The following is a 27,585-nucleotide window of genomic DNA, read 5'->3' as shown; positions in this document are numbered from 1 at the left end:
ATCAAGAAATCTAAAATATGGTTTCTGCTCTCAAAGGATTTACAGTCGAGTTGGTAAACACAAGGGCAAGAGTCTAAGGCCAGGAGCCCAGAAGATGTACACACCATCTTACACATGTGTTGACTTGATCAAGCATTGGGCATTTATGCTGATCGGAGGCATATATCCATGGCTGGGTAGCCCCACCAGGAGAAGATGAAGGAATGTCCTACAGGTCTTGGTGGCTTCTTACTTTGTGGAGTCACCATTTTCCCTAGAAGAGTCTGTTTTCTTTTTAAAATGTCGCTTGATTTTGGTCTTTTGATGGCACACATTCAGCTTTGTCTCCATAGAATGCATGCCCCCTGGGAGAATAGGTAGGCTGTGTGTAAGGAGATCGGAGTGGGAAAAAGATGACAATGGGAAAAAGCATTAACCAAAATCCTAGGGTAAGAAAATACAAGATACATTCAGGAGACAACTGGCAGACCAGTTTGGCTATTATGTAGCTTTTAAAGAATATTTTTTAAAAAACAGCAAAAACCTGAAAACGTAATTAGGATTCAGATTACGTAGCATGATGTAGTCAAAAGAGAGACCAAGGATAAAACCTAGCCCTGCCATTTCCCATCTGCCTGCCTTTGAGCAAGTTATTTAATCTCTCTGTGTCTATATCTCCACTTGGTAAAATGGAAGTAATAACACCAATTTTATAGTATTTTGTGAGGATTAACTTAAGCAATGTATGACAAGCTCCTGGCACACTAAGAATGATCAACATATGGTAATTTTCTCAAATTCTAGGATCTTTCTACCTCCACAGTGGCTTCTTCTGCAATAGGCAATTAGGAGAGCAGTCACCAGACAGACCTTGGATTTGAGTTCAGCTCAGCCAGTTATAAAGTCTTTGATTTTAGGCAAATTACTTAACTACTCTTAACTTCAGTTTTCTTATGTACAAAATGGGATTAGTCATACTTACCTTGCAAGATTATTGAAAAGTTTAGAAATATATCATGTTGAGCACCCAATAGTACCTGATAAGAAGAGGAGAGGGAGTAGAATTCAATAAATCATGGTGATGGGGGAAGGAGGAGGAAAAAAGGAGCTGTTTTAATTGAGAACCTTGAATTCTTGATGAAGAAGCTTAGAATTTATGTTGTAGGCAGTGGAGAGTCACTGAAGGTGATTTTTCAGATAGGAAACCATAGGATAAAGATGAAGAGAATCTTAACCTTGTTAAGAATGTGTCAATAAGGTGGACAGGGCAAGGAAGAACAGCCTGGAGGGAGAGAAGCCAACCTACTGAAGACAAAAGCCAGCTTGCTTTGTATGTGCTATATAATTCTTTTACTCCCAAATGGATTTCTTCTTCTGGAATCTAACAATTCTGAATATATGAGAGAGGCAGAGATAGAAACGGAGAGCGAGGGAAAGGACAGAGGGGAGAAAGAGAAAGAGAGAGAGGGGCCGAGAGAGAGCGATACAGTAGTTCCCTCTCCGTGGGGGATGGGTTCCAAGATCCCCAGGGGACACCTGAAACTGCAGATAATACTGAACCCTATATATGCAGCAGAACTAGCATAAATTTCATTTTCCTTCTTCACAGTTTCACAAATAGAAGATTCGTTCTTGCCATAGATCTTAGCAACCTCAGCATATGATTTTTTTTCTTTCCTTAATTCAGTTGAGAACTTTCACCTTTTAATTTAAAAGATGCACTTCATGGCTTCTCTTTGGCATATCTGAATCCCAGAATCACTGCTCTTGCACTGTGGGGCCATTATGAAGTCAGATAATGGTTACTGGAACATAAGCACTTCGATACCATGACAGTGAATCTGACAACTGAGACGGCTGCTGACCATGGGGCAGGGAGCATATGGAGCATGGATAAGCCAGACAGAGGGATAATTCATATCCCAGGCAGGACGGAGCAGGGCAGCATGCTATTTCATCATGCTACTCAGAACTTATGAATTGTTTATTTCTGGAATTTCCCATTTAATATTTTTGGACTGTGGTTGATCGAGGGTAAATGAAATTGCAGAAAGCAAAAATACAGATAAGGGGGACTGCTTGCTGTACAAAGATAGAGACAAGAGGAGGGAGCTGTCCTCAAGGGCTTTTTGTGTGAAGACATCTGGCACACAGATACGCTGCATGCAGGTGGCTTGAGAGAACATGCATCCAGGTATAAATCTGGCATCGACAGGTTGAATTTTCAGTTGACAGGTGGACTACTTTAAGGGGAATTGTGTGGAAAGGGTGAGAACACCGTCTCCCCTTTGTTATTCCACCTCCACCAAGATGTGCCCGAATCCCTGAGAACAGCTCACTCCATCCTGTCTCTGGGTCATCTGCGTCATCTGCTGACCACACTTCTCTCTTCTGGTCTGGGAGGAGATTGATTTCTGATCAACAGCACGCCCCCTGACAAAAATGACTTTCTGCCATTTCCTTCCACTCCATTTTCAATCTGATTGCTATTTTGTTTGGAGGAGTGCTGTGGTCGGAATGTTTATGTCTCCCTCAAATTCATATGTTGAAATCCTAACCCCCAAGGTGGGGCCTTTGGGAGGTGCTTAGATCATAAGGGTGGAGTCCTTGTGAATGGGATCAGTGCCCTTGTTAAAGAGGCCCAAAGGGGCTCGTTTGCCCTTTCCACCATGTGAAGATGCAGTGAGAAGGCACCATCTGTGCCCTCATCAGATACTGCCAGCCCTTTGATCTGGGACTTCACAGCCTGCAGAACTGTGAAAAATAAATGTTTGTGGTTTACAAGCCATCAGTTTATGGTACTTTTGTCATAGCAGCCCGGACAGACAAGGTAGGAGGGTGACATTGTCTTTGTGAGAATGGTGCGTGACTTAGCTTATTCTGAAAGCAAAATGTCTTTAAGTTTAGTTTATGTTTTTTATGCTTTTTATGTTATTTTTCCTTTTTCTTTTTCACTAGGCATCCAAACACTGGATGTCTAATAACTAATGAGCATCAGCATCCTACCAAAGTCAGTTTCTGTTGCCAAAGTTGTTACTGCCCTAAAGGCTGGTGCCTGGCTTGTTCAGTTGGGAGAGGGCAGCAAGTTAGTACCTGTGCTGGCCAAAATCCACTGTGAGGACATGCAGGTGCCCTGGAGCCGCTCTTTAAAAGGCTGCCACCTCCTGGTGGAGTGTTTCCTGTGTGCAGCCTAAATCAGAGTGCTGTGCATCAGTGGATTCTGTGGATGACAGATGAATAAAAATGCCAACTGAATGTCTCCCAAAAGACAAAGCTGTGTATTGACATATGAGAGCTTTTCTCACCCACCTTTCAGTTCTGAAAGATTTCGTTGTCCTGCTAAGATGGATGAAATGGTTGACCCCCAAGATACATTATAGGTCCCCCTTTTTTTTAGTTGTGGGAGTGTTTACTATAATCTCCCTTTCTTGTTTTAAAGACTTTTAGTGAAATACTTTGTACATCAAAAGTATGTATGTATATATATAACATATAAAAAATATGAATATTTACAGGTACCCAGCACTTACCTTAAGAAATAGAATATGATGGAATACTCTCAAAGGCCCCTGTGAATCACACCTCATTCATATCCCTTTTCTATCTTCCCTTGGTTATTTATTTATGTGATTGTCCTGCTTTTTTAAAGAGTTTAAATTACATATATATGTATCCCTAAGTAATATATTGTTTTGTTTGCTGTTGTCTTTTATATTAATGTCATCAAACTAGATGCGTTCTTTTCCAACTTGCATTTTTTTTGTATGAAATCATGTGAGATTAAGCCATGTTGATATATTAAATGATGATTCATTCCTTTCCCCTACTATATGGTACTCCATTCTATAGATATACTATAAATAATTTGGTCATTCTTCATTGATGGACATTTGGGTTGTTGTTTGTTCTTATAAATAGCATATTTGGAGTATTTTTTACTATTACAAATTCTGATGCTATGAACCTGTTTTGAACATGCCTTTTGGTACACATGTACAGGAGTTTCTCTAGCTTTTGTAAGTTGGGGTGGGATTGCTAAGTATGAACAAACATCTACTTTATGAAATATTTCCAAATATTTCACAAAGTGACTGGACCAGTTTACACAAGTACCATATGAGTCCTCATTGATCTCATCCTTAGTAATATTTTTATTACCTGATTGATATTTTTGCCAGTCTTGTCAGTATAAAATGGAAGCTCTTTCTGGTTTCAGTTGGCAATTCCTTAGTAACTTACGAGAGGAAACTTTTTTTATATCTTTTGGTCATTGACACTTCCTTTTCTGTGTTGAATTCGTTGTTATATTTCCAATACACTGCGTTCCATTTGGTACAGCTCTGCCTGCAGCTGAGTTAGGCTAGACAATAGTACAAAGGCCTGTGCTGATGAAAGATATGCTGCTTTTCATTGTGAAGGCCCTGAGGAGGCGGGAAGTGGCCGCTATGGACCCCATTATATCACCGACATGGGAGCCGGTGAGGATGATGAAGGATTTGAAGACGACTTAGATTTGGATATTTCCTTTGAGGAGGTAACAATAATCTCTGCTCTTAAAACCCAGGGTGTTTCTGTTTCCTTGCCGAACAAGGCAATTTAGCCAATGGACCATAAACATTTTACTTAAAACTTAAATGGGCCCATTTGCTTTCAACACTGATTTGTTTCCTCTGACGATCAGTCTCCAGGTGCTGATAAATCAGTAGTAGGGAAGTACTAGCCATGCTGATGTTCCGTAGGCAGACTTCACAATCCAGCAAAAGCATATTTTGATTTCCCACCAAGGGAAATTTCAGAAAATCAGGTATTATAAGGAAATGAACAATTCCTTGACAAAGTCATGCATCTTCATCATATTGTAATAAGAATAAATCATGTAATATCAGTTTTACTGCTGATTTTCTGAGTAATACAGGGAAAAGCACTGAAAGTCCCTGAGCATCAAGCTCTTTGTCCATAAATTAGAGTCAGTGCTGTCTTCCCCATCTCCATCCTAGGGTTTTTGGAAGTGACCATGCTTTCAAGTACTAGGCAACAACTATAAATAAAACAGTCCAATTGCCATGCTCTGTGTTCATCCTGAACCCCTTTCCTTCTCTGGCTTTAGGTTAAACCACTTCCTGCTACCAAAGGAGGGAATAAGAAATTTTTGGTGGAAAGCAAGAAGATGTCTATATCTAACCCAAAGACCATTTCCAGGCTCATCCTCCCTACCTCAGCATCTCTCCCTGTGACCACGGTGGCTCCGCAGCCCATTCCCGTAGAAAGGAAGGGGAAGAACGGTGTGGCCATAATGTCAAGGCTCTTTGACATGCCTTGTGATGAAACTCTCTGCTCTGCTGACAGCTTCTGTGTCAATGACTACACCTGGGGGGGCTCGCGATGCCAGTGCACCCTGGGCAAAGGTGGTGAGAGCTGCTCAGAAGGTAGGCCCTTGGGGAAGAGGAAGAATGTGGTGATGAATTGGCACCATTGAGAGCCAGAGGGCAGTTTTGTGGTCCAAACATAGTTCCTTCTAGTCCCTTCTCCAAGATAAGTTTCTTCTTCCACATATTGGTCATTAAATTAACTATACAAGGCAAATTGTGAGGCAACTTTCATTGCTTCTAAGTAGACAGCAGCCCTATTTCTATGTGTGCCAAATGTGTAGTCCCTTTAAAGCAATCAATAAATCATCTTGATACTATCTTAGAGAGGTAGGTTTTACTATAATCACATCTCTACCAAAATATGCATTTAAAACTTATGCATGAGGGTTAAGAAGGATAACAACTGGGCCAACTTATATTGCATAAAGGCCTGTTGAGCTGAGGGCAAGTGACAGTGGCCCTAAAGCCATTGGTTTCTTCTTAGGAAAGCCAGTGCCAGTCTCCAAAAATGCAGCTTCTTCCTAAGAATTTCAGAAGCTCAAAGTCTCCAGAATGAGAGTTTTAGGTTTAAAAAGTATATAAAAGAAGATAGTGAAGTTGAACAGATTAGTGAGGGTTCTCACTTAATGATATTCAGGCAATGTTGTATATTGATTTTTGCTTTTGAAGAAGTGAGGAAATAGCATTCTTTTGTGTTGTCTTTTTTCTTCTTCAGATATTGTTATCCAGTATCCTCAGTTCTTTGGCCACTCCTATGTAACATTTGAACCTCTGAAGAATTCCTATCAGGCATTCCAAATTACTCTTGAATTTAGGGTAAGAGGGATGTGTTGTTTGATGAGTGCTTCTTGGACATTTTAACACAGCAATGTGCTACATTCAAAGGCTGGGGGAGAGGAAGGGAGGCAGCAGGGAGAGCGATCAAAGGTAAATATGACACAGAGCCTGTCTCTAAACCAACTCATGGGTCAATAGGAATGAGGAGCACATTCACAACATTCAAGTGTGACAGTGAGGAGACGGTGGGTTTGTATGTCACAGAACTATAGAGTGGCTGGCATGAAGGTTCCAAGTGAGAATGTTGGGGTCCGAGCAATGTTGTTCATAATAGTGATTTCTCCCAGGCCAGGATTGAGAAGAAACCATGCATTCCCCATTCCAAAATTGTTTAAAAAGAGAGCCCAATTCTCTGTCTTCATTGTGATAGCTGTCACTGAACAAATAGAAAACTGTTCTCTACGCAACCCTTGCATCGTGAGGGCCCAGTGGAGGTTCTCTGACTTGAATCAACTGCAGATAAGAATTCAATCAGTGACCTCAGCTTAAACTCATTCTTTTGGGTATCTCCAATGACACAAAAAGGTCTGGAGGTCTGGAAAGAAGTCTCATTTGAAGTCATGGCCACAGCGTTGAGTCTTCAAGAAATGACCTGTCTTAGTCTAAGACCACCAGCACAGCTTTTGGCTGAGCTATTCTTACCATCCTGTTCTCCTGATAGAAGGAAAGGAGCAAATGTCCATGCCTCCCCAGAGGGAGGGAAATAGAAAGAATAAAGTGAAAATAGAATTGGATGTACACCAGCAACGTCCTCACTGTGACCATGGTCGTTGTACATTTGGTTTTCCGAGGCTCTGCAGGTGCGTCCACAAAGGACAAGTAAAAAGCGGGTCAAAGATGGGGTCACCTTGCTCTTGCCTCACTGCTACCCCTCAGTTTATATCACTGCCATTAGTTTATTGAAAATGAACTGGGACCAGGTATCTGGGAGTGAATTGGAGCCCACATGCTTGACCCTTTGTAGATAGGATCCTGGAGGAGAAAATGCTCAAGTTTCACGTTTGTGAGTCTTTCCAGATGGCGCTTTAAGGAAGGGGAGGTGCTTACTGTTCATGTGGCTTTTGTTTGTATAATCACAGGCGGAGGCAGAGGATGGCTTACTGCTCTACTGTGGGGAGAACGAACATGGGAGGGGGGATTTCATGTCCCTGGCTATCATCCGACGCTCCCTGCAGTTCAGGTAATTCCTGCCAAAAGCCTCACACTCTCTTTTTGTTACATTATCCTACATTATATTTGCATTTTTATAGTATGAAAAAATATATACAGGATTGGTTCTAGTAGATGAAGGAATGGTTTGTATAAAATGAGTATGAACCAGTTTACCAAATACTGGGGTACTGGGATTGCAGGATAACCTATAAAACTTGCATTTTGGAAATCACTCATTCATTCAGCAGCACCTACAGTGTACCTGGCTCTGGAGGTGTTGTTGAGTGTACCTGGTCCTGGGGATGCTGTTGAACATATGCTGCTGACACTGCAGGTGCTGTTGAATGTACCTGGCGCTGAAGGTGCTGTTGAATGTACCTGGCTCTGGAGGTGCTGTTGAATGTACCCAGCGCTGCAGGTGCTGTTGAATGTACCTAGCTCTGGAGGTGCTGTTGAATGTACCCAGCACTGCAGGTGCTGTTGAATGTACCTAGCTCTGGAGGTGCTGTTGAATGTACCTAGCGCTGCAGGTGCTGTTGAATGTACCTGGCTCTGGAGGTGCCGTTGAATGTACCTGGTGCTGGAGGTGCTGTTGAATGTACCTGGCGCTGAAGGTGCTGTTGAATGTACCTGGCACTGAAGGTGCTGTTGACTGTACCCGGCGCTGAAGGTGCTGTTGAATGTACCCAGCGCTGCAGGTGCTGTTGAATGTACCTGGTGCTGGAGGTACTTTTGGATGTAACTGGTGCTGTAGGTGCTGCTGAATGTTTCTTGAGGAGGGTACCTGGCACTCCTATCGATCCTGAGGATGCAGAGTGAGCCAAAGGAAGACAGTTTCTTTTCTCTGGAGCTCTAGTGGATGTGATGGGAAGAAGGCTGGGCTCTTCTCCTCTCCTTTTGGCAAATGTGGCTGACAGGTGTGGACTGAGAGGAGCCTCCAACCTCCTATGGGCTCCCCATCCTCATCTTCCTCTGGGCTGTGCTGGGCACTCTTTGGCTTGCCTCCCCTACCCTCATCGTTTCTCCCCCAACACACTTTGGAAGCCACCTTTAGCTTATGTGTGGTCTTCTGGGGAGCAGAGTTTTGTGGAGGGGTGAAGATTTTAATGAGTCTCGTGGAGGTGTGCACTGCACCTCTTTGTGAACAACCAATGGGCACCAGCCTTGTCCTTCTCCGTGGTGCACTGGCTGACATCCTAATGGCACCACCCCCTGCTGCCTGACCTTCAGCATGTGACGCAACCTCTCCAAGCCTGCCTTTCCTCATGGGGCTGTTGTGAGGGTTAAATGAGTTAATTCGTAAAAGCGCTTAGAGCAGCATCTGACCCACAGCAAGTACTCAATAAGCATCAGCTACTATTGTCTTCTTAAATTACTTTCAGCATAAAAGTGTTTTTGGTTAAGTTGAAGAAGGCTTCTGAGCATCCCACTTGGGCTAGAAAATGGGCCCCCATGCTTTGCTAAATGATTTGATTCACGGAAGTTTGGTGTTAGCCACCAGGATCTTGGGCGGTGGTTTTCACCTTGTAGGGTTCTAGCACTTGGAGGATTGGATAGACTCTCCGTAGCACTGGCAGTTGTTAGCTGGTAGCAGCTCTCCAACTGTGTAACTCCTGCTGAATGAATCTGCTGTCCTCCTTGGGGTAAGCCTGTTCCCCAATGCCTCTTGACTGCATCTCACTTCACTGAGGATCTCGAGACAAAGGGAGGGCCTGAGAAGTGGCTGCAGTTAATGCAAATCCTAGTAAGGAAAATACCGGCCATGACTCCTTCCCCAAGGGCAGTCTCAGGATCCATGTGGAAGAGGCCTGGTGGCTATTTGGAAGTTGACCAGAAAGGCCCAAGATTCCACCTGTTAGGCATAGTGACCGTGGGCACTCCTGGGCCATAGGGAGGTTGGGATAAAAACAAGAATAATGCAGCCATCTGAGGACGCCCCTCTCTCACCTCACTGCTGAGCCTCCTATGGACCTCGCCTGTATTGAGGTACACCTAAGCACAGATGGCAGGGCTGGCCAGCTTGCCAAAATGAGCCTGAAGACCTGGATTTTTATAATTTATGAATATCACTGAGCTTTGTTATTTGAGAGTAGGGAAAGTCCCCAGAGAAATCCCTGGAAACAGAATGACTTGCTTTCTATTCACCGTACCTTGAATTCACTGTAAGCATTTGGCAATTACTGAAAACGAGAAGGAGGTCCTTAGTTGCCCATCATTTTCTTTCTTTTTCTCTTTCTTATGATTTTTCCTTTACTTTTCTTATGGGTCCTGTCCTTTTCAGAAACAGAGAAAGCTAAATTCCTTCCGAGCAGAAGTGATCATCTACTTCCAGTCAAAAGAAAATGGGAGCCGGGTGCGGTGGCTCACACCTGTAATCCCAGGACTTTGGGAGGCCGAGGTGGGCGGATCACGAGGTCAGGAGATCAAGACCATCCTGGCCAACATGGTGAAACCACATCTCTACTAAAAATACAGAAATTAGCCGGGCGTGGTGGCATGAGCCTGTAGTCCCAGCTATTCAGGAGGCTGAGGTGGGAGAATCTCTTGAACCCGGGAGGCAAAGGTTGCAGTGAGCAGAGATCACACCACTGCACTCCAGCCTGGGCGACAGAGCGAGACTCTGTCTCAAAAGAAAAGAAAAGAAAATGGGATGCGGATTAGCTACTACCTTTCATTAATTTCTTTCTTTTTTTTTTTGAGACGGAGTCTCTGTTGCCAAGGCTGGAGTGCAGTGGTGCAATCTGGACTCACTTCGACCTCCACCTCTCGGGTTCAAGCGATTCTCCTGCCTCATCCTCCCGAGTAGCTGGGATTACAGGCATCTGCCACCATGCTCAGTTAACTTTGGTATTTTTAGTAGAGACAGGGTTTCACCATGTTGGCCAGGCTGGTATCGAACTCCTGACCTCAAGTGATCCACCTGCCTCGGCCTCCCAAAGTGCTGGGATTACAGATGTGAGCCACTGTGCCCAGCTTTTTAAAATTTAAACTTTCATTTTTTATTTTTATTTTTATTTATTTTTGACACAGAGTTTCACTCTGTTGCCCAGGCAGTGTCGTGATCTTGGCTCACTGTAACCTCCACCTCCTGGGTTCAAACAATTCTGCTGCCTCAGCCTCTGGAGTAGCTGCGACTACAGGCACCTGCCATCATGTCCAGCTAATCCTTGTATTTTTAGTAGAAACAGGGTTTCACCATGTTGGTCAGGCTGGTCTTGAACTCCTAACCTCAGGTGATCCGCCCGCCTTGGCCTCCCAAAGTGCTGGGATTACAGACATAAATCACCATGCCTGGCCTAATGTCAACTTTTATTTTAAATACAGGGGGTACATGTGCAGATTTGCTACATGAGAATAGTGCATGATGCTGAGGCTTGGGGTACAGATCCCGTCACACAGGTAGCGAGCACGGTACCCAAATGCCCGTGATTTTCTAAGTGGCAGAAAAAATCAGGTTAACAAAGGCCCTACAATTGAAAGTTCCTATGGACAGATGAAAGATAACTAGACGGAGATCCTCCCCAGGAAGAGGTGCTTTGTTCTTCCCTGTATTGATTTCAACAGCACTTGATATTCATAAACATAACTCTGAACAGACTGACTCTGAAAGGAGCTGTTGACCTGGAAGTGACGTCCATGGAATCTGAAAATATAATGAGCTGGTTCGTCAAAGAATCTTCTTTTCCTTTTCCTCCCCAACAGGTTTAATTGTGGAACTGGGGTTGCCATCATCGTGAGTGAGACCAAAATCAAACTAGGGGGCTGGCACACAGTTATGCTCTACAGAGATGGGCAGAGCGGGCTGCTGCAGCTGAACAACGGCACCCCAGTGACAGGCCAGTCTCAGGTAAGCATGAGCCCCACACCCTGCCCACCCCACATGCCACCCACCATAAGCCTCCTGAGAAGGGCTTACTGCAGAGAGCCGTGGCAGAGTCTGCAGGATTCAAGTTCTGGATGGGCTCGGTGAGGCCTATTTCTCACGGTGAACCCGTGCCACAGACCTTTGATGTGCTCCTGAGGGGTCTTGCACTCCAGGTAGCTTTCAGGGCACACATTCACCGCACATCTACCAAAGAGAAGAATTAAACTTGCAAGCATCATTGCTGTTGGTGCACAGGTCCATGCTGCAGGACTGTGCCCAAGGACGTGTTCTCTTTCCCTAAGTACATCAAAGCCAGCGGTAGAAGAAGGCCCATATTGGAAGAATAGAACCCATTATTACTATCATTACTTGGAGGCAGGGTCTCACTCTGTCTCCCAGGCTGGAGTGCAGTGGCATAATCATGGCTCACTGCAGCCTCTACCTCCCTGGTTCAAACCATCCCACCTCAGCCTCCCAAGTAGCTGGAACTACAGGCATGTGCCACCATGCCTGGCTAATTTCTTTTTTTTTGTTTGTTTTTTTTTTTGGTTTTTTTTTTTTTTTTTTTTTGTAGACAGAGTTTCACTGTGTTGCCCAGGCTGGTCGTGAACTCCTGGATGCAAGCAATTCTCCCACCTAGGCCTCCCAAAGTGCTGGGGTTACAGGGATGAGCCACCACACCCAGCCTAGAAGCCATTATTAGTGTCAAACACAAAGCTTGCTTTTAGGGCAGGAGTGTTGCAATCCTGTGGCTTTAGAAGATAGTCTTGAAAGGTTCGCTTGGTTCAAAATGCAGGAATAAGCTGTTCATCTCCCTTTGAGGGGGACCGTAATTGTAGGAAATGGTAAAAAAAAAAAAAAAAAAAAAAAAAAAAAAAAAAAAAGTCGGACTGTTGGGCTACTCAGCAAATCACCTAGTATTCACATATTTGTTATGGTCTGGGCAATTTTAGGACTATGTTCAGAATAAACAGTTTGGATTAGCAGCCTGCCAAGGAACTGAGCCTATAATTATAATCAGGCAGGTGTCTGTAGTCTCCAAGGAAAAATGTAGCAAGAAAGCCTTTGTTTATATGTGTAGAGCTTCCTCCCTGCCTGGGCTCCTCTCTACTCTTTGCCAGCAAGACACATTATATAAAGCAGTGGTCCCCAACCTTTTTGGCACCAGGGACCAGTTCTGTGGAAGTCAATTTTTCCACGGACCAAGGTGGGTGGATGGTTTCAGGATAAACTGTTCCATCTCAGACCATCAGGCATGGTTAGAGTCTCAGAAGGAGCGTGTAACCTGGATCCCTCGCATGCACAATTCACAGTTCACAGTAGGGTTCGTGCTCCTGTAAGAATCTAATGGCACAGCTGATCTGACAGGAGGCGGAGCTCAGGCGGAAATGCTCGCTCACCCCGCCACTCACCTTCTGCTGTGCACCCTGTTTCCTAACAGGCCACAGACTGGTATGGGTCCATGGCCCAGGGGTTGGGGACCCCTGATATAAAGGGCTATGCCTTGCTGACACCCCGCCTTCCAAAATATAGAAGAAAATATCTCATTAATTTGGATCCCAGTGGTTCCAAAGGAATAAGAATTCAAATTTAGTAAATGTGAATCCAGGGAGATTGTTTATGCTCAGATGGCTAGGTAAGAAAAAGACAGGGTCAGTGAAGTACATCAGTGCCAGAACTATAGGCCTAACATGATAAAAGTTAGTTTGATAGGAATAAAGAAACTTCTAGCTTGGGTCCAAAATACTCACATGAAGACAGAATGGGGAAGCTACAATAGAAGCCTGTGAAAATGTCTAATCGTTTAAAGTGGGGGAAGTTCCATAGCTGTTAACAAACAGGGTCATGTGGTAACAATGAGCTAAAGAAATTATAGGCTGTGTTAACAGAGTCATAGCATCTAAAAAAGGGAGGTGATGATCTTATTCTATTCTGGTGACCATGTGATAGCTTCTAGTGACTCAGATGGTGACTCTAATCCTCTGAGAGGATTACATTCACATCTGGATCACATTCTAAGAAGGCCGCAGACAAATTGGAGCAGTTCCAGGGGTAGTCACCCAAACTGGAAGATGACTTGAAATCCCTTCAAGGATTGATTGAAGGAGCAATGTTTAGTTTGGAGAAGAGAAGATGAAGGCACGCAAGGTGGCTTTTCATTATAGAGTCAAAGGGAGAGTCTTGGGAAAGAAAGATTTACTCCATGGACCCCCCCCAAGGCCAAAGCTGAATGGAGTGAGCCTCAGGAGGTCGATTTTAGCTTCACCTAATCATACAAAGAGACAGAAGTGCAACAGACTATCTCAGGAGAGGGGGGATATCCTTGGGGGCTGTTCAAGGGGTAACTTATCTAAACTTTTTATTAGGGATGTACCAGGAATCCAACAGCCAGTGAGAGCTTGAATTATGAGTTTTTATATTTTTTGTTAATCTCAAGATTCTATGATTTTAATGAATATAAGAATTAATTGAGCCAGGCGCAGTGGCCCATGCCTCCAATACCAGTACTTTGAGAGGCTGAGGTGGGTGGATCACTTGAGGTCAGGAGTTCAAGACCAGCCTGGCCAACATGTGAAACCTTGTCTCTACTAAAAATATAAAAAAATTAGCTGGGCGTGGTGGTGGGCGCCTGTAATCCCAGCTACTCAGGAGGCTGAGGCAGGAGAATTGCCTGAACCTGGAAGGCAGAGGTTGCAGTGAGCTTAGATTGCGCTACTGCACTCCAGCCTGGGCTGCAGAGCAAGACTCCATCTCAAAAAAAAAAAAAAGAGAAGAATTAAGAATTAATTTGATTGCCAGGCACAGTGGCTCATGCCTGTGATTCCCACACTTTGGGAAGCCAAGGCAGGAGGATCACTTGAGCTCAGGAGTTCGAGACCAGCCTAGGCAACATGGTGAAACCCCATCTCTACCAAAAATAGAAAAATTAGCCAGGTGTGGTGGCATATGCCTGTAGTCCCAGCTACTTGGGAGGCTGAGGAGGGAGGATCACTTGAGCCCAGGAGGTCAAGCCTGCAGTGAGCCATGTTTGAGCCTATGAATAGCCCTGCCCTTCAGCCTGGTTAACATAGCCAGACCCCATTTGTATTAGTCCGTTCTCATACTGCTATGAAGAAACACCTGAGACTGGGTAATTAATAAAGAAAAGAAGTTTAATCGACTTACAATTCTGCATGGCTGGGAAGGCCTCAGGAAACTTACAGTCATGGTGGAAGGGGAAGCAAACACGTCCTTCTTTACATGGAGCAGCAAGGAGAAGTGCTGAGCAAACGGGGAAAAGCCCCTTATAAAACTATCAGATCTCATGAGAACAGCATGGGGGTAACTACCCCCAAGATTCAATTACCTCCCACTGAGTCCCTCCCACGGCACTTGGGGATTATGGGAGCTACAATTCAAGATGGTATTTGGGTGGAGACACAGCCAAGCCATATCATCATCTTTTTTTAAAAAAAATAATTAATTGCAAGAAGCATGTAGCTTTATGGATACTCAGGCTATAGATTGACTCCATGCTAGTGAGACTTGCTAAGCAAGTTGTAAAGCAGGACCACAGATGTGGCTGTTTAATAAGCTTTCCTGAGAGACAGTGATTCTACCTTAAGTGGTATTCCCCAGCAACAGACCTGAGATGTGGAGTCCTGTGCAAGTGATGTATTAAGAAAGTGCTCCCAGGAGAAACTGCTAAGAGAGAGGAGACGGACAGGGAAGAAGAGGATATCAGCAAGAGTGAGATCTCAGGCCAAGTTTTTCAGGGTATGGCTTCTGCCTGATCCAGTAGAGGAGCTCTGGAGTATAAATTATACCTCAGACTCATCCCAAACTGTTAAGGGCTGTCTTGGGAGAATGTGAATTCCAGGACACTTCCATTTCCCTGTACAGGCAGGCAAAGCAAGCTCCAGGGATCAGAAGGCAACCCTCATCTGAAATGTAAAAGCCAGGTTTGAAGACTATTGCCCAGGATCTTGCGAAGGGCACAGCAAAGTAGCTACCCACCCCTACAAGGCACTTTATGCTCTAGAAAAGGATTGAGCTGTCAGGCCTCCTGCTGTGGTCCCAGATCATGGAACAAAACTGAAAGGGCCAGGATGGGATCCAGAAGAAGTGAATTCTGAGAATCTTGGTGAAAGAAGCCAAGGGGACATTTAACTCATCTAATGAAAGCAGCGTGCTCAGTGGCTGGCAAACAGCTTAACTGACCCTGAAAACCCACTTCCTAGCTTTTGTTGAGGCTACTATTTACAAATGATTCTTATCTCTTCATCAGAAAAGATAAAACGATCATTAGATTTTCCACTTGGCTGGTAACAGAAGTTTACAGGATCAAGATTATGTTTCAGAGTCTTACACTCTGAATGTGTAAATGTTCATTATAAAATGTTCATTTATAAGTTCTGGCAGCGTGCCTTTCCCTGACACCCTTCCTTACCCTGCAATGCAGATAAATGAGATATTTTGGTCTCAAAAAAAGAATGACCAGGCCGGGCGTGGTGGCTCACGCCTGTAATCTCAGCACTTTGGGAGGCTGAGGCAGGTGGATCAGGAGATCAGGAATTCGAGACCAGCCTGACCAACATGGTGAAACCCCATCTCTGAAAATACAAAAGTAGCTGGGCGTGGTGGCACATGACTGTAATCCCAGCTACTCAGGAGGCTGAGGCAGGAGAATTGCTTGAACCTGGGAGGTGGAGGTTACAGTGAGCCAAGATGGCTCCATTGCACTCCAGCCTGGGCAACAGAGCGAGACTCTGTCTCAAAAAAAAAAAAAAGGGCCAAGGGTGACTTAATTTTGTCCCACCTAATCTTCAGCTCTGTATTTTGTAACCTTAAAACCTGCAATCCAGATTGTGGTTTGGTCTAAGATGGGAAATTTCCCTACCTCACTGTAAAAAACAGAAGTCATATTCATAAGCAAATTTCAAAACACTTTGCATCATAATCTGTTTGGTAATTCCCCTCCACCCCTCGCCCACCCCAACAGTGTTTCTCTCAGGATATAGTATAAAGGTGACTAGGACAGTGAAAAGGTAATTGTTAGCCACTGTATACAAAATTAGTATTATCACCTTTGGAGGCACAGAATAGCCCTAAGATCCTTCCAAAGTACACAGTCAGCTGGTGTCAGGACTGGAAAGAGAACGTTTTTGTTGGATGCCTAGCATGGTTCACTGCCTGGTGGGTGAGGCGTGGCTCTGACCTCCCTTCCCTTCCCTTCGAAACATTCCAAAATCCTCCCTTCTGGAAGCACAGCCCTCTGAGAAACTCACTGAGCTCCCTACGGTAATCGTGGGTTTAATTTTCCAGTAAGGCAAGGTCTTAAAGACAAATACAGATGGAAGAAAACACTGGGGCTGTCACTGACGTCTTAACCATGTCCCTCATAAAAATCTGGTGTGTTTTGGCTTTTGATTGTGTTTAGTGAAGTATTCATGAGGGGTCATCTTTCTTAAAGGGCCAATACAGTAAAATTACTTTCCGGACACCTCTCTATCTTGGTGGCGCTCCCAGCGCTTACTGGTTGGTCAGAGCAACAGGGACAAACCGAGGCTTTCAAGGCTGTGTGCAGTCACTCGCTGTGAATGGGAGGAGAATCGACATGAGGCCCTGGCCCCTGGGAAAAGTACTCAGTGGGGCTGATGTGGGTAAGTGGCTGCCTGGTGGGTTGGGGTGCTCTTATGGGACTTATGTCTTATGGGACTGCCTTTCTGGCGTGGGCCATGGAGGGAGCAGCAACATTAGGTGCTACCCTGGGAAGCTGGTACCTGCAGAACGTCAGGAGGAAGGTGGGCCCCAGGGATGAGGCTGGTGCTCTGCAGACATGCTGACCCTGCATCTGAACACCAAAATATGGTGACATTATGGTGCACCAAACCCTGGTTGTGTCTTGCTAGCAATTTGGGCCTCATCATGAAATATGGCATGGTCTTATTGGACAAAGCAAGAAGCGATCCAACCCTTTTACCTTACCTCACCCAGTCCAGTGGAAGAGCCAACACAGTAATGTAAGAAGAGCTTTCATATACTCTTTGTTTCTTAAAGAAGTGGTCAAATTCTAATTCGTGATCACTGTGCCAAACGTCTTCTCATATGCTCTGTCATTTACTTTCACACTAACTCTAAGAGGTAGAAGTTATTATCATGCCCATTTTATAGATGAGGAAACTGGGGCTTGCAGAAGTTAAATAACTTATTGAAAGTAGCAGGCAGAGCTAGGCTTATTTTTAAAGCAATAAGGACATTTATTCTATCACTGAAGGCAGCAGGTAGATAATTCCCAGATTGGTTAATTCAGGGACTGTCTATTAGAGCTGCCATAACAAAATACTGCAGACTGGGCGAGTTAAACATCAGAAATTAATTTTCTCACTGTTCTGGAGGCTGGAAGTCCCAGATCAAGGTGCCAGCCAATTTGGTTCCTGGGGAGGCCTCTCTCCTTGGCTTGCAGATGGCCACCTTCTCGCTGTGTGCTCGCGAGATCTTTCCTCCATGTGTGCACACCCCTGGTATGTCTGTATGTCCAAATATCGTCCTATAAGGACACCAATCAGACCGGATTAGGTCCCCACTCTTATGACCTCAATTAACCTCAAATACCTCCTTAAAGATACTATCTCCAAATACAGGGAATTAGGACTTCAACTGTGAATTTTGGGGGAAAAGCTGTCCAGTTCATAACAGGGTCTCTATGATATCAGGACTCTGGGTCGATATCACTATGATACTCTCCTTTTCACTCACTACTCTAAGCATCACATCCTCATGACTTTGTCCTTGGCAAGAAATGGCAAGTCTCCTCCTTGAATCTCTTTTCCCTCCATCTCTGAGATGCTATTTTGAAAGAATGCTCGGTGAACACCATAGTCTCACTGCCTAGATTCTACCGTTAACATTTTGCTGCATTTTCTTGACCACATATCAATTCATCCCTCTCTCCATTCCTCAATCAGAGGTAGGATTCGATCCTTATGACTCCTAGAACAGTTTTTTGTTTTGTTTGTTTTTCTTGTAGCTAATATTATTAGTTGAGCACCTACTTTAAGTAGGCACCATTCTAAATTACTTTGATCTTTCCAAGGTTATTGTGAAGTAGGTGCTATCATTAGCTTTACTTTACAGATAAGAACCAACGGGGCTGGGCACAATACCCATGCCTGTAATCTCAGCACCTTGGGAGTCTGAGGCAGGCAGATCACCTGAGGTCAGGAGTTGGAGACCAGCTTGGCCAACATGGTGAAACTCCATCTCTACTAAAATACAAAAATTAGCCGGGCATAGTGGCACACCCATGTAATCCCAGCTACCCAGGAGACTGAGGTAGGAGAATTGCTTGAACCTGGGAGGCAGAGGTTGCAGTGAGACGAGATTGTGCCACTGCACTCCAACTTGGACAACAGAGTGAGACTGTCTTAAAAAACAAAAAACAAAACAAAACAAAAAACCAATGGTACAGAACAGTTAAGTAACTTGCCCAAGGTCACACAGCTAGTAAGTGGTAGAGTCTAATGTGACCTCAGCCATTCTGGCACCGGTGACTACCCTCTTAACAAAATCAACTACATCAATGGCTACCCAATTGTTTCCCTCCACCTTGTTCACTCCTATAGGTGATGCCATTGTTATAACTGTAAAAGATGAAGTTTACTTAACAAAAAAAGTTTACCATCTATTGATTACTTGGTCAAAGTAAACAGTAAGCAGCAATGACTGAAACAATTATTAAAGCTGTCACTATGGTAGGACAATGTCTCCAAAATCCGTCTTCTTTCTGTGATGATTCAGAACATAAGAACCAGCCATTCCATAGGAGTCACATGCCTTGTTTATGAGCCCGGACTCTGAAGGCAGATTGCCTGGATTTGAAAAATTTTTGCAACTCAGTCTCCCCATCTAGAAATAGTATCTACCTCATAAGATTATTTTGTTTAAATGAGTTGTGGTGCGTAAAAAGCACTTAGAATAGGGCTTTGCACATCGCAAACATTTCGTAAATGTTTCCTGTTATTAATATTGTTATTCATATTCTAACCCTACCCTTCAAATCAGCTATAATCTGTTTCTTCAGGGGAATAGCCCTGAATAAACCTGGCGGTCCTGAAATGGCATGGCAACCTCTGACAGGTAGTTCAGAGGTTGTAAAGTTGGGCAAGAACTGATTTCTGCCAGCTTTGTTAATTCTGACACAGTGCGATACCCACTTTTCCAGCAGGTGGCACCAAAAGGACCTCTCTTGTGGGCTCCAGCTCCCTGGATACAGCTATTGGATTACTGTATAGACTTTCCTCTGTGAATATTAATGGCATGTGTCAGCCATGTTGGTATTTTACATTTCTTCCCATTTCATTTCCCCTGGGGTTATAAGAGTGGGGCTGGTTATCCTTCCTCAGCTTCCATGTTTGCTGTCCTTTGGGTTAGTCCTCCTGAAATTCAAGTTTTTGTAAGTCAAATACGGCCTCACCAGGGAAGTCATGGTTCCCCATCTGATATCTCTAACTTGGCATTGCCATCTTCAACTGTAACTTTTTCTCTGCCTTCCCACTAAACCCGTTTTCATTCCCCAGAGGGGCATGCATTACTCAGTTCCTTCCACTTCATCTCCTGTCTTTCGTTAGACTGTTCCCAGCTCTTGTGCTCTCTGCAAGTCACATTCTAGAATAGTTGGTCAGAAATCTCAGCAAATTTTGCGTTCTCTGGTCCAGCTCTTGATTATTTCCATTCAGATTCTCAAACCTATATTTCCACCACTCATTTATGCCCATCCCATCTTGGATATCCCCACTCTGCTGGAGCAGTCACAGAGCCACTTCCCAGGGTATTTGAGATTCAAGGGGTCTGCGGTGACCATGGGTCTCACTATGGCTTACCAGCTCTTTTCCTCACTTCACTCAGTAAATACTTCACTGAGCATCTGCTTAGTGCTTGTCACAGTGCTGGGTGCTGGAGATCAAGTAATGAACAAGGCAGGATCCAGCTCAGTCCTCATATAGTTGCCATGTGGAGAGACCAAATTAATATAATAATCACACAGTGAAGGTGAAGTTCCACATGGGGTAAGTGTTATGGAGGAGAAGTGATGCTGCAATGGTGATGTTTAATAGGGAGGTTGTAGGGTCTGGGGGCCAGGGAAAGAGTTTCTCAGAAGAGTAAGTTAATATGAAGCAAGAGTAGGAGTGAAAATGTGGAGAAGGGAGAGAAGGACATTCCAGGCAGAGGGAAGGTCTTGTTCCAGGGGAAGAGGAAGGATGAGATGGTTGCCATGATCTAGTTTGTGATTTGAGAAGATCCCCTGAAAACTCATTAGAAGGGGCTTTCAGGGATACATGTAGACCAGCTGAGGTCTATTGCAGTAGGTCACATGACAAATAATGGTGTGATCCAGGTGGTGGTGGTGGTAGAAACAGAGACGGATCTGACAGATCATTAGGGGAAAAATAGGTGGGCCTCGGTTATGGACTGGGGGCTGGGGACAGGGAAGTTTCTCCTTGTTCATGGTCTCGTTAAGGAACTCCACCCCATGATGTTCACATTCTTTCCCCTCCTTAGGAGTCTTATTTCTCTTCTACCTCCCGCTTTCTTATCTAGCAGAAACCTACACAACAACTGGCCTATGGTAGGCGCTGGTGAAAGTGACTTTACATATTGATGATGAGGTCTGTGTGTACATGACCTTGCCACACCCACCTCTCCTCGCCATCACTCTTGAATTGAGAGTTTTCCCCCTAAAATGAACCTATTCAGCTAGAGTCTGCACTCACCCTTCCTGGCTGCCCTGGGCCCTTGCCGCCAGGGTCCTCTCTTCTCAGTAGCCCAGGGATTCTTGACCTCTTTGGCGCTGCGGCCCCCTTTGGTGGTCTGGGGAAGCCCATGGACCTCTTCTCATAATGATGTTCTTAAATGGAGAAAAATAATATATGTAATATTGTAACGGGAAACAATTATATTGAAACCCAGGTCTATCACATATTTTTTAAGTTTTGCTTTTACAATAATATATGTGCTCCTTTAGAAAGCATATTAAGAACAGAATTATTTAATGGTGGGTGAAATAACTCCCATGACTTCAAAGTAGCAACAGGTATAAATGATACTTTGAAATATGTGCAATAAATGGAATGTGACAACAACTGTGAGGTTTATTGGTCACAAGGCACAAGAACTACTAATACTAGAAGTATCTTGCCTGTATTGAAAGTTGATGGAAATACATGTCCAGCTCCAGGCAGAGGCTAGGGAAAATACAGATGCAATATATTTTCCTTCTCAGTTCACAGAACCCCTGCTGTGGCTTACTCACCCGTGCTCAGGTTCTCTCCAGCTCACACAAGTGCCATGCCTTGTGTGACCTTGTACCCACACTGGTTTGGAAACTCTGGGAACCTCTCTCCCTTCTTTCAAGGCCTGATACCAGCAGTGTGTATTTCCACAGTCACCTTAGACTTAAATCCAACCAAAGCAGCCTCTTCGTTTGCTTCACATAAGCCAGGTCCTGTCCACAGCCACTCTCATTTCTTCCCTCCTGCACCATTATTTTAGTCTTCCAAGCTACAAACCTTGAGATTGTGCTGGAGGAGTCTTCTTGCCCTTCAGCCTCTAGAATGAATCTCTCATTTCTTCCTTCCTTGGATGTCTGATCCTTCACAGTCTCTCCATTTTCTTTGTGGCCATCCTGTTCACTCCCTATAGGACTTTTTTCCTCTCCTCCACTCCTGTCACTCATCAGTCTGTTTTGCAGGCCATTCCCAGAGTAATCTTGCTGAAATGCTGCTTTCACCAAGTCAGCACCTCCATCTGGCTTTCATGACCTCCCCTACCCCACGCCCACCTCTTAAAAAATGGTTAAAATGCATAAGATTTGTAATGTAATCCTTTTCTGTACATCTAAAATAACATACAAGGACCCCGCTTCTTCCTGTGGATCCAGCCAAGCTCTGGGAAGGAATCACGACCCACAGAAATTGGCGGGGCTCAGGGACCTTTGAGAGTTTGGCTCTTTAAGATAAAAGTCAGCCAGCATCTCTGTGGAGACTGTGAATGCTGGGGGTGACATTCTTAGGGCTGTGGCTGGAGACCACTGGTCATGTCTGCCTGAACATTCAGTAGCCATCAGCTGGAATTCACAGAGGCTAGCCCCCCTGAGCTGGGGTGGCAAGCCATCTGCGCGGGCTTTAATCAAATTCTGTTAGCAGTCCCTGAAGTCAGTCTCCTCTCCTGGGTCTACCCTGGGTGCCTGGCCCTTACCCCTCCTCCCAGTGAGTCTTTATGAAAAGACTGGACCAATTCAAGGAGGGAAGGGTGAGAGATTCATCCTGCTGAGATGACACACTCAGGCCAAGGAGGGCTCCTGCCCTCACAGGGTGGGCTACCAGCTCATGCAGTGGGCAGCCTTGAAGACTGGGAGAGAGCACAGCTGGACCCTTCACTTCCAGAGGCACGCCCTTCTACCTCCACCCCCAGAAAAAGTGTTTTGTACTCCCTCCTGTGGTTCTGGGCCAGATGGTGGTCCATCTGTCTAACTGATTTCTTACACACAGAGAAAACACAAAGAAGCAGAAGAAAAACAGCGCATGAAAAGTCCATTTGTTTTCCTCTGATGACCTGCACTTGAAAATGACAAAGGATACCATTTTTGGATCTCTCTGACCTGTTTGGTGAAGAGAACTCACTCATCAGATGTTGAGCCTTTCAGCCTTCTTACTGCAGGCCACCTTTCTGTCCCTCATCAGGGTGTAACTTTGGAAGTAGAAATAGGGATTCTGAAACCCATGTGCCAATGTATTATGGGGCCCTCCCTCCCTGTTCCCTACCCCAGACAGAGGAGATGACAATCCAGGTGAGTTAATCAGCTTAGACGTGGCTGGATAACTCCTTCTGTGCCTACCTTGCTTGTCTCAACTTTGAACCAACAAGGCAGCAGCACTTAAGCTAATTGGGGTCGTGCAATTTAGAATGCTTTTAACATAAACACCCTGTTGACATTGGAGGGATTGAAATGTGCTCTTGTGAGAGCAAGAGAGAGATGAATTAAAGCAGAAACAGCCCAGTCATCCCAGTTAGTGGTCATAAAATTGCCCAGAAATGTATTATTTGATTTATTGTGTCCATCATGTTTTTTAAAGTCTCTATGGCTCTTCATACAGGACAAACCAAAATCAAATTAAAATGAAGAGCATGTTCCACTTATCCTGAAAGCCCGTTTGCAGTTGTGCAGAGCTGCAAATCAACAGGAGTAAGAACTGAACTGTATTTATTCAGAACCATGAGCTGCTGGTGGGGTCAGTGCCACTGTGTTGGGCTGGCACACATGGCGGATTGGCTTTGTAATTCACATTCTGTATTTAGGGGAATGCAGCAGTGGCATCTGCGATGAGGCCTCGTGCATCAATGGTGGCACCTGCACAGCAATCAAAGCCGACTCCTACATTTGCCTCTGTCCCCTTGGGTTTAAAGGTCGACACTGTGAAGATGGTGAGAAAGAAGCAAGTTGAAGGCGGTTTCTATCTGCATGTTAATTTGCGTAGATTTATCATCAATGTAGTTTCTTTGTTAATTTGTTTGTTTTTGAGACAAAGGCTCCCTCTGTTACCCAGGCCTGAGTGCAGTGGCGCATCTCAGCTCACTGCAGCCTCTGCCTCCTGGGTTCAAGTGACTCTCCTCTGCCTCAGCCTCCTGAGTAGCTGGGACTACAGGTGCCCAGCTAATTTTTGTATTTTTAGTAGAGACGGGATTTCACCATGTTGCCCAGGCTGCTGTCAAACTCTTGACCTCAAGTGATCCACCAGCCTCAGCCTCCCAAAGTGCTGGGATTACAGGCGTGAGCCACCACGCCAGGCCTCATCAATGTACTTTTAACAAATCTAACAAAGCCCCATACATTTTTATGGGATCAACATTGCTTTGTCAGGAGAGATGGGGGAAACTTTTTTAACCAGGTTGGAGTGCCTCTGAGTGCCAAAATTTGTTTGGTAATGAGAACTCACTCATCTGATGTTGAGCCTTTCAGCACTTCTTACTGCAGGGCACCTTCCATCCCTCAGCCAAACATATGTTCATTTCAAGATGCTAAGAATGAGTGGGCTCCTCTTAGCCCTTGAATAACTTTTAAAAAGCCTGTGTTAGTATGGTTTGTATCAGACTGAATTCAAAGCATTTAAAGCTCAGGCTCATGCTCTTTAGAATATCTGTCAATTTCTGATAAAAGATTGGGAAGATGGGGCCAGGCGCAATGGCTCACGCCTGTAATCCCAGCACTCTGGAAGGCCGAGGTGGGCGGATCACGAGGCCAACGTGGTGAAACTCCGTCTCTACTAAAAATACAAAAATTAGCTGGGTGTGGTGGTGCACAACTGTAATCCCAGCTACTTGGGAGGCTGAGACAGGAGAATTGCTTAAACCCAGGAGGCGGAGGTTGCAGTGAGCCGAGATAGCACCACTGTACTCCAGTCTGGGTGACAGAGTGAGACTCCATCTTGGGGAAAAAAAAAAAAAGATTGGGAAGGTAGACACAGAAACATTAACAATGTGATGGGACAAAAGTAACCTTTTTTTGTACTGTTCTACTAAATTATTCCACACTTTAATACTGTATATACAGAGAGTATGTAAATATATATATACATGCACACACGTGTATATAAACATGGAAACACACATGCACACAAATACACATATGTGTGCTCACACAGGCAAATAATAACAGAAAATTTCAAAGCTTTTAGAGAATCATGGAGGGTTCCAAAAGTGATTTTGGAAAACCATTTTTGCAGAATTCTAAAATTAAAATAAAAAGAAAATAAAACTGAGGCTAAGATCACTAAACTAGTCAAATTCTTCCCTAATTCAGATTTGGACCTAAGATACCATGCTGGGGAAAACTTTTGTAATCTCAAATCTCATGTCACCTAAAAGAGGGCATGGGAGTCAGGGTAAGCCAATGCTGTCACATACCAGCTCATATTTCAGTAGCCTTACATAATCAAGGCTAGTTCTTGCTCATATTACATAATCACTGCAGGTCAGAGATGGTGGTGAGAGAGGGGGTTCTGCTCCACACAGTTATACAGGGACACAGTTTCTTTCCATCTAATGGCTCTTCTAGGGCCTTAGAGTCCTCCTCTGATACCTGCATCCTGCCGGCACGTGAGAGGAGAGAAAGAGCATGGAGGATGGAGGGAAATTTTAGGGGCCAGACCTAGGGTGCTCTATGATTCTCCCACCCATGTTCTACTGGCCAGAATTCAGTCACACCACCAACCTAACTGCAGGGCCACTGGGAATTGTAGTTTAGGTCTGTACCCAGGAGGGAAAGAACACAGCTATGGGTGCACATATGGCCAGTTTCTGCCACAGAGGGATTTCTAACACCGTGCTTGTTTTTTCAGCTTTCACCTTGACCATTCCTCAATTCAGAGAGTCTCTGAGATCCTACGCTGCAACTCCCTGGCCACTGGAGCCCCAGCATTACCTTTCCTTCATGGAGTTTGAGATCACATTTCGGCCAGACTCAGGAGATGGTGTCCTCCTGTACAGCTATGACACAGGCAGCAAAGACTTCCTGTCCATCAACTTGGCAGGTGGCCACGTGGAGTTCCGCTTTGACTGTGGCTCTGGGACCGGTGTCCTCAGGTGAGGGCTGAAACCTTCTGGGACTCTTTCCCTTAAAAAGGCAAATAGTAACTGCTTCAGAAAAAAACCAAATCTCCATTCAACAGCTCACACTCATCCTGTCTTCTCTGCATGCTTATCTTCTGAAACTTGTCCTGACTGGTCCTGCTTCAGGCAGATGACAGGCTTCCCATAGAGAGTGCTCTCCTGCCCACAAGGCTTCCTTTTCTCAAATAACTACCCAACAGGTAGCAATTCTATGCTTCGAACTATGGAAAATGGACTTGCTTCAGGTGGAGGTAAACTGCCTCCATTTCCGCCTAAAGTTATGCCATGTCATCCACAGAAACTTGATGAACTGTAACTAATCAGCATCTTATACAGAGCATCACATGATGGGCACTCAAGAAATACATGTCAACTAGTAAAAAAGTATTAACAAATATTTTTGAACAAAAATGTCCTTGATGACCTCACTCTAAATATTCACTTTCCTCTTGAACTATTTCTTTAATGGAAATTGACAGTGAATCATCAGCAATGCAAAGACCCGTTCCCTAAGCAATATGCTCAAGAAAGATGTGTGATGAGTGGTCTTCAATAGCATAGCAGGAAATGGGTGCTTCTGCAGTACTTGCTGGTATTTGCAGAATTGGTCTAAGTAGTCAAAACTTTCCTACTGTTATCTAGTTTGTACTATTAAATTACTTAGCAGGTCGATTGTTCCTTGGGGCCTGTAGTTGGTAGATGCGGATGCTTTTATTTGTTTATGTCTCCCATCTTTTTATTGTGTCGATGGTAGTTTTAACCTTCAAGCCAGAGGGGCCACTAATTAAATGCAGACATATTTCTTGTTCCTACATTTGTCTAATTCTTCTTTTTTGAAACTCACTAGGATGTTTTGCTCCATGGTGTCCTGTAACAGGATATCAGTTAGTCTGTTCTTTCAAAGAATATTGCAAACTGTTTTCAATCACTCTGCATATTGCTAGACTGTCATGTTTAAAAAGAGTATGTGGGTGAGATGCTACAACCATGCATTGCCCTTAACTACTGATCATTTTTCCTGGCTGATAGAAAATGCTCACCGCATTAGGTTTTAACAGTTCTTAAAAAGGATGGTTTGTTTTTGTCCTTGTGGCTGAATTCCTGCACATCAGTGACACCTTCCCCCCAGGGGAACGGACAAATATTGTTGTACCTCTGGTTCCGCAAAAACATCCTATATTTCAAGACAACTTTGGTGGGGATTTAATTGATTCAATTTACATGTGATTATGCAAAATAGCCTAAGCAATTCACTTAGAACTGTATGTCAAGTTGACAAAGGAAGACACCTTGAATATCACCTTGCACTTTTAAATGGTTTTCTTCCTGGATAAGGAATGACCAGAAAGATCCAGGAGAGGGTCGGGGCTCATCAGCCCTCCTCCTGGACAGACTGCCCCCTCTACACTGCCTCTCTGCAGTGGCAGCTCCAGCTGTGAGGTCACGAGCACATGGAACCCTTAGAAGTCCAGCATTTGTCTCTTTCATAACTCTGTGCTTATTTTTGACACGAGGTGTTTTTAATTTTATTTTTGTAAATTTACTAAGTTATTGTTTCACTGCCTGTCAGGAAAGGCAACTGGAAAAAGAATTTTTAAGAATTAGGTGGTGAAAATGAGGCAAGAGTTTCTAAGGGACAAACCACCATCTGCCCCCTTATCCCATCCTCTCCTGAGCATAACCTAACAAAAGTGATTACTCTTGATGTTTCAGATGCCCCATTGGAAGCTGTTTATT

General features: G+C 44.4%; 1 protein-coding gene across 7 annotated transcripts in view; it reads left to right on the top strand.

Moving 5' to 3' along the window:
• EGFLAM (EGF like, fibronectin type III and laminin G domains) overlaps positions 1-27,585 on the top strand; it is a 202,382-nt gene that overhangs the window by 137,858 nt on the left and 36,939 nt on the right. For 2 of the 7 annotated variants that reach the window (XM_055245627.1, XM_055245626.1), the window contains exons 7-14: positions 4,398-4,513; positions 5,087-5,405; positions 6,064-6,164; positions 7,265-7,365; positions 11,040-11,184; positions 16,655-16,844; positions 23,539-23,664; positions 25,578-25,821. The exons of 1 other annotated variant lie outside the window; for it this stretch is intronic. In XM_055245627.1, coding sequence (XP_055101602.1) covers positions 4,398-4,513; positions 5,087-5,405; positions 6,064-6,164; positions 7,265-7,365; positions 11,040-11,184; positions 16,655-16,844; positions 23,539-23,664; positions 25,578-25,821 — 1,342 coding nt within the window. Of the gene's footprint in view, positions 1-1,822; positions 2,174-2,674; positions 2,810-4,397; positions 4,514-5,086; positions 5,406-6,063; positions 6,165-7,264; positions 7,366-11,039; positions 11,185-16,654; positions 16,845-23,340; positions 23,426-23,538; positions 23,665-25,577; positions 25,822-27,585 lie in introns of those variants that run through there. 4 more of the 7 variants (XM_055245628.1, XM_063619541.1, XM_063619540.1 and 1 more) reach the window with 4 other exon arrangements.

Source organism: Symphalangus syndactylus, chromosome 16, assembly GCF_028878055.3.
Source record: "Symphalangus syndactylus isolate Jambi chromosome 16, NHGRI_mSymSyn1-v2.1_pri, whole genome shotgun sequence".
NCBI lineage: Eukaryota > Metazoa > Chordata > Mammalia > Primates > Hylobatidae > Symphalangus > Symphalangus syndactylus.
Note: the sequence above shows the minus strand (reverse complement) of the source record. Positions and strands in the feature narration are given on the sequence as shown.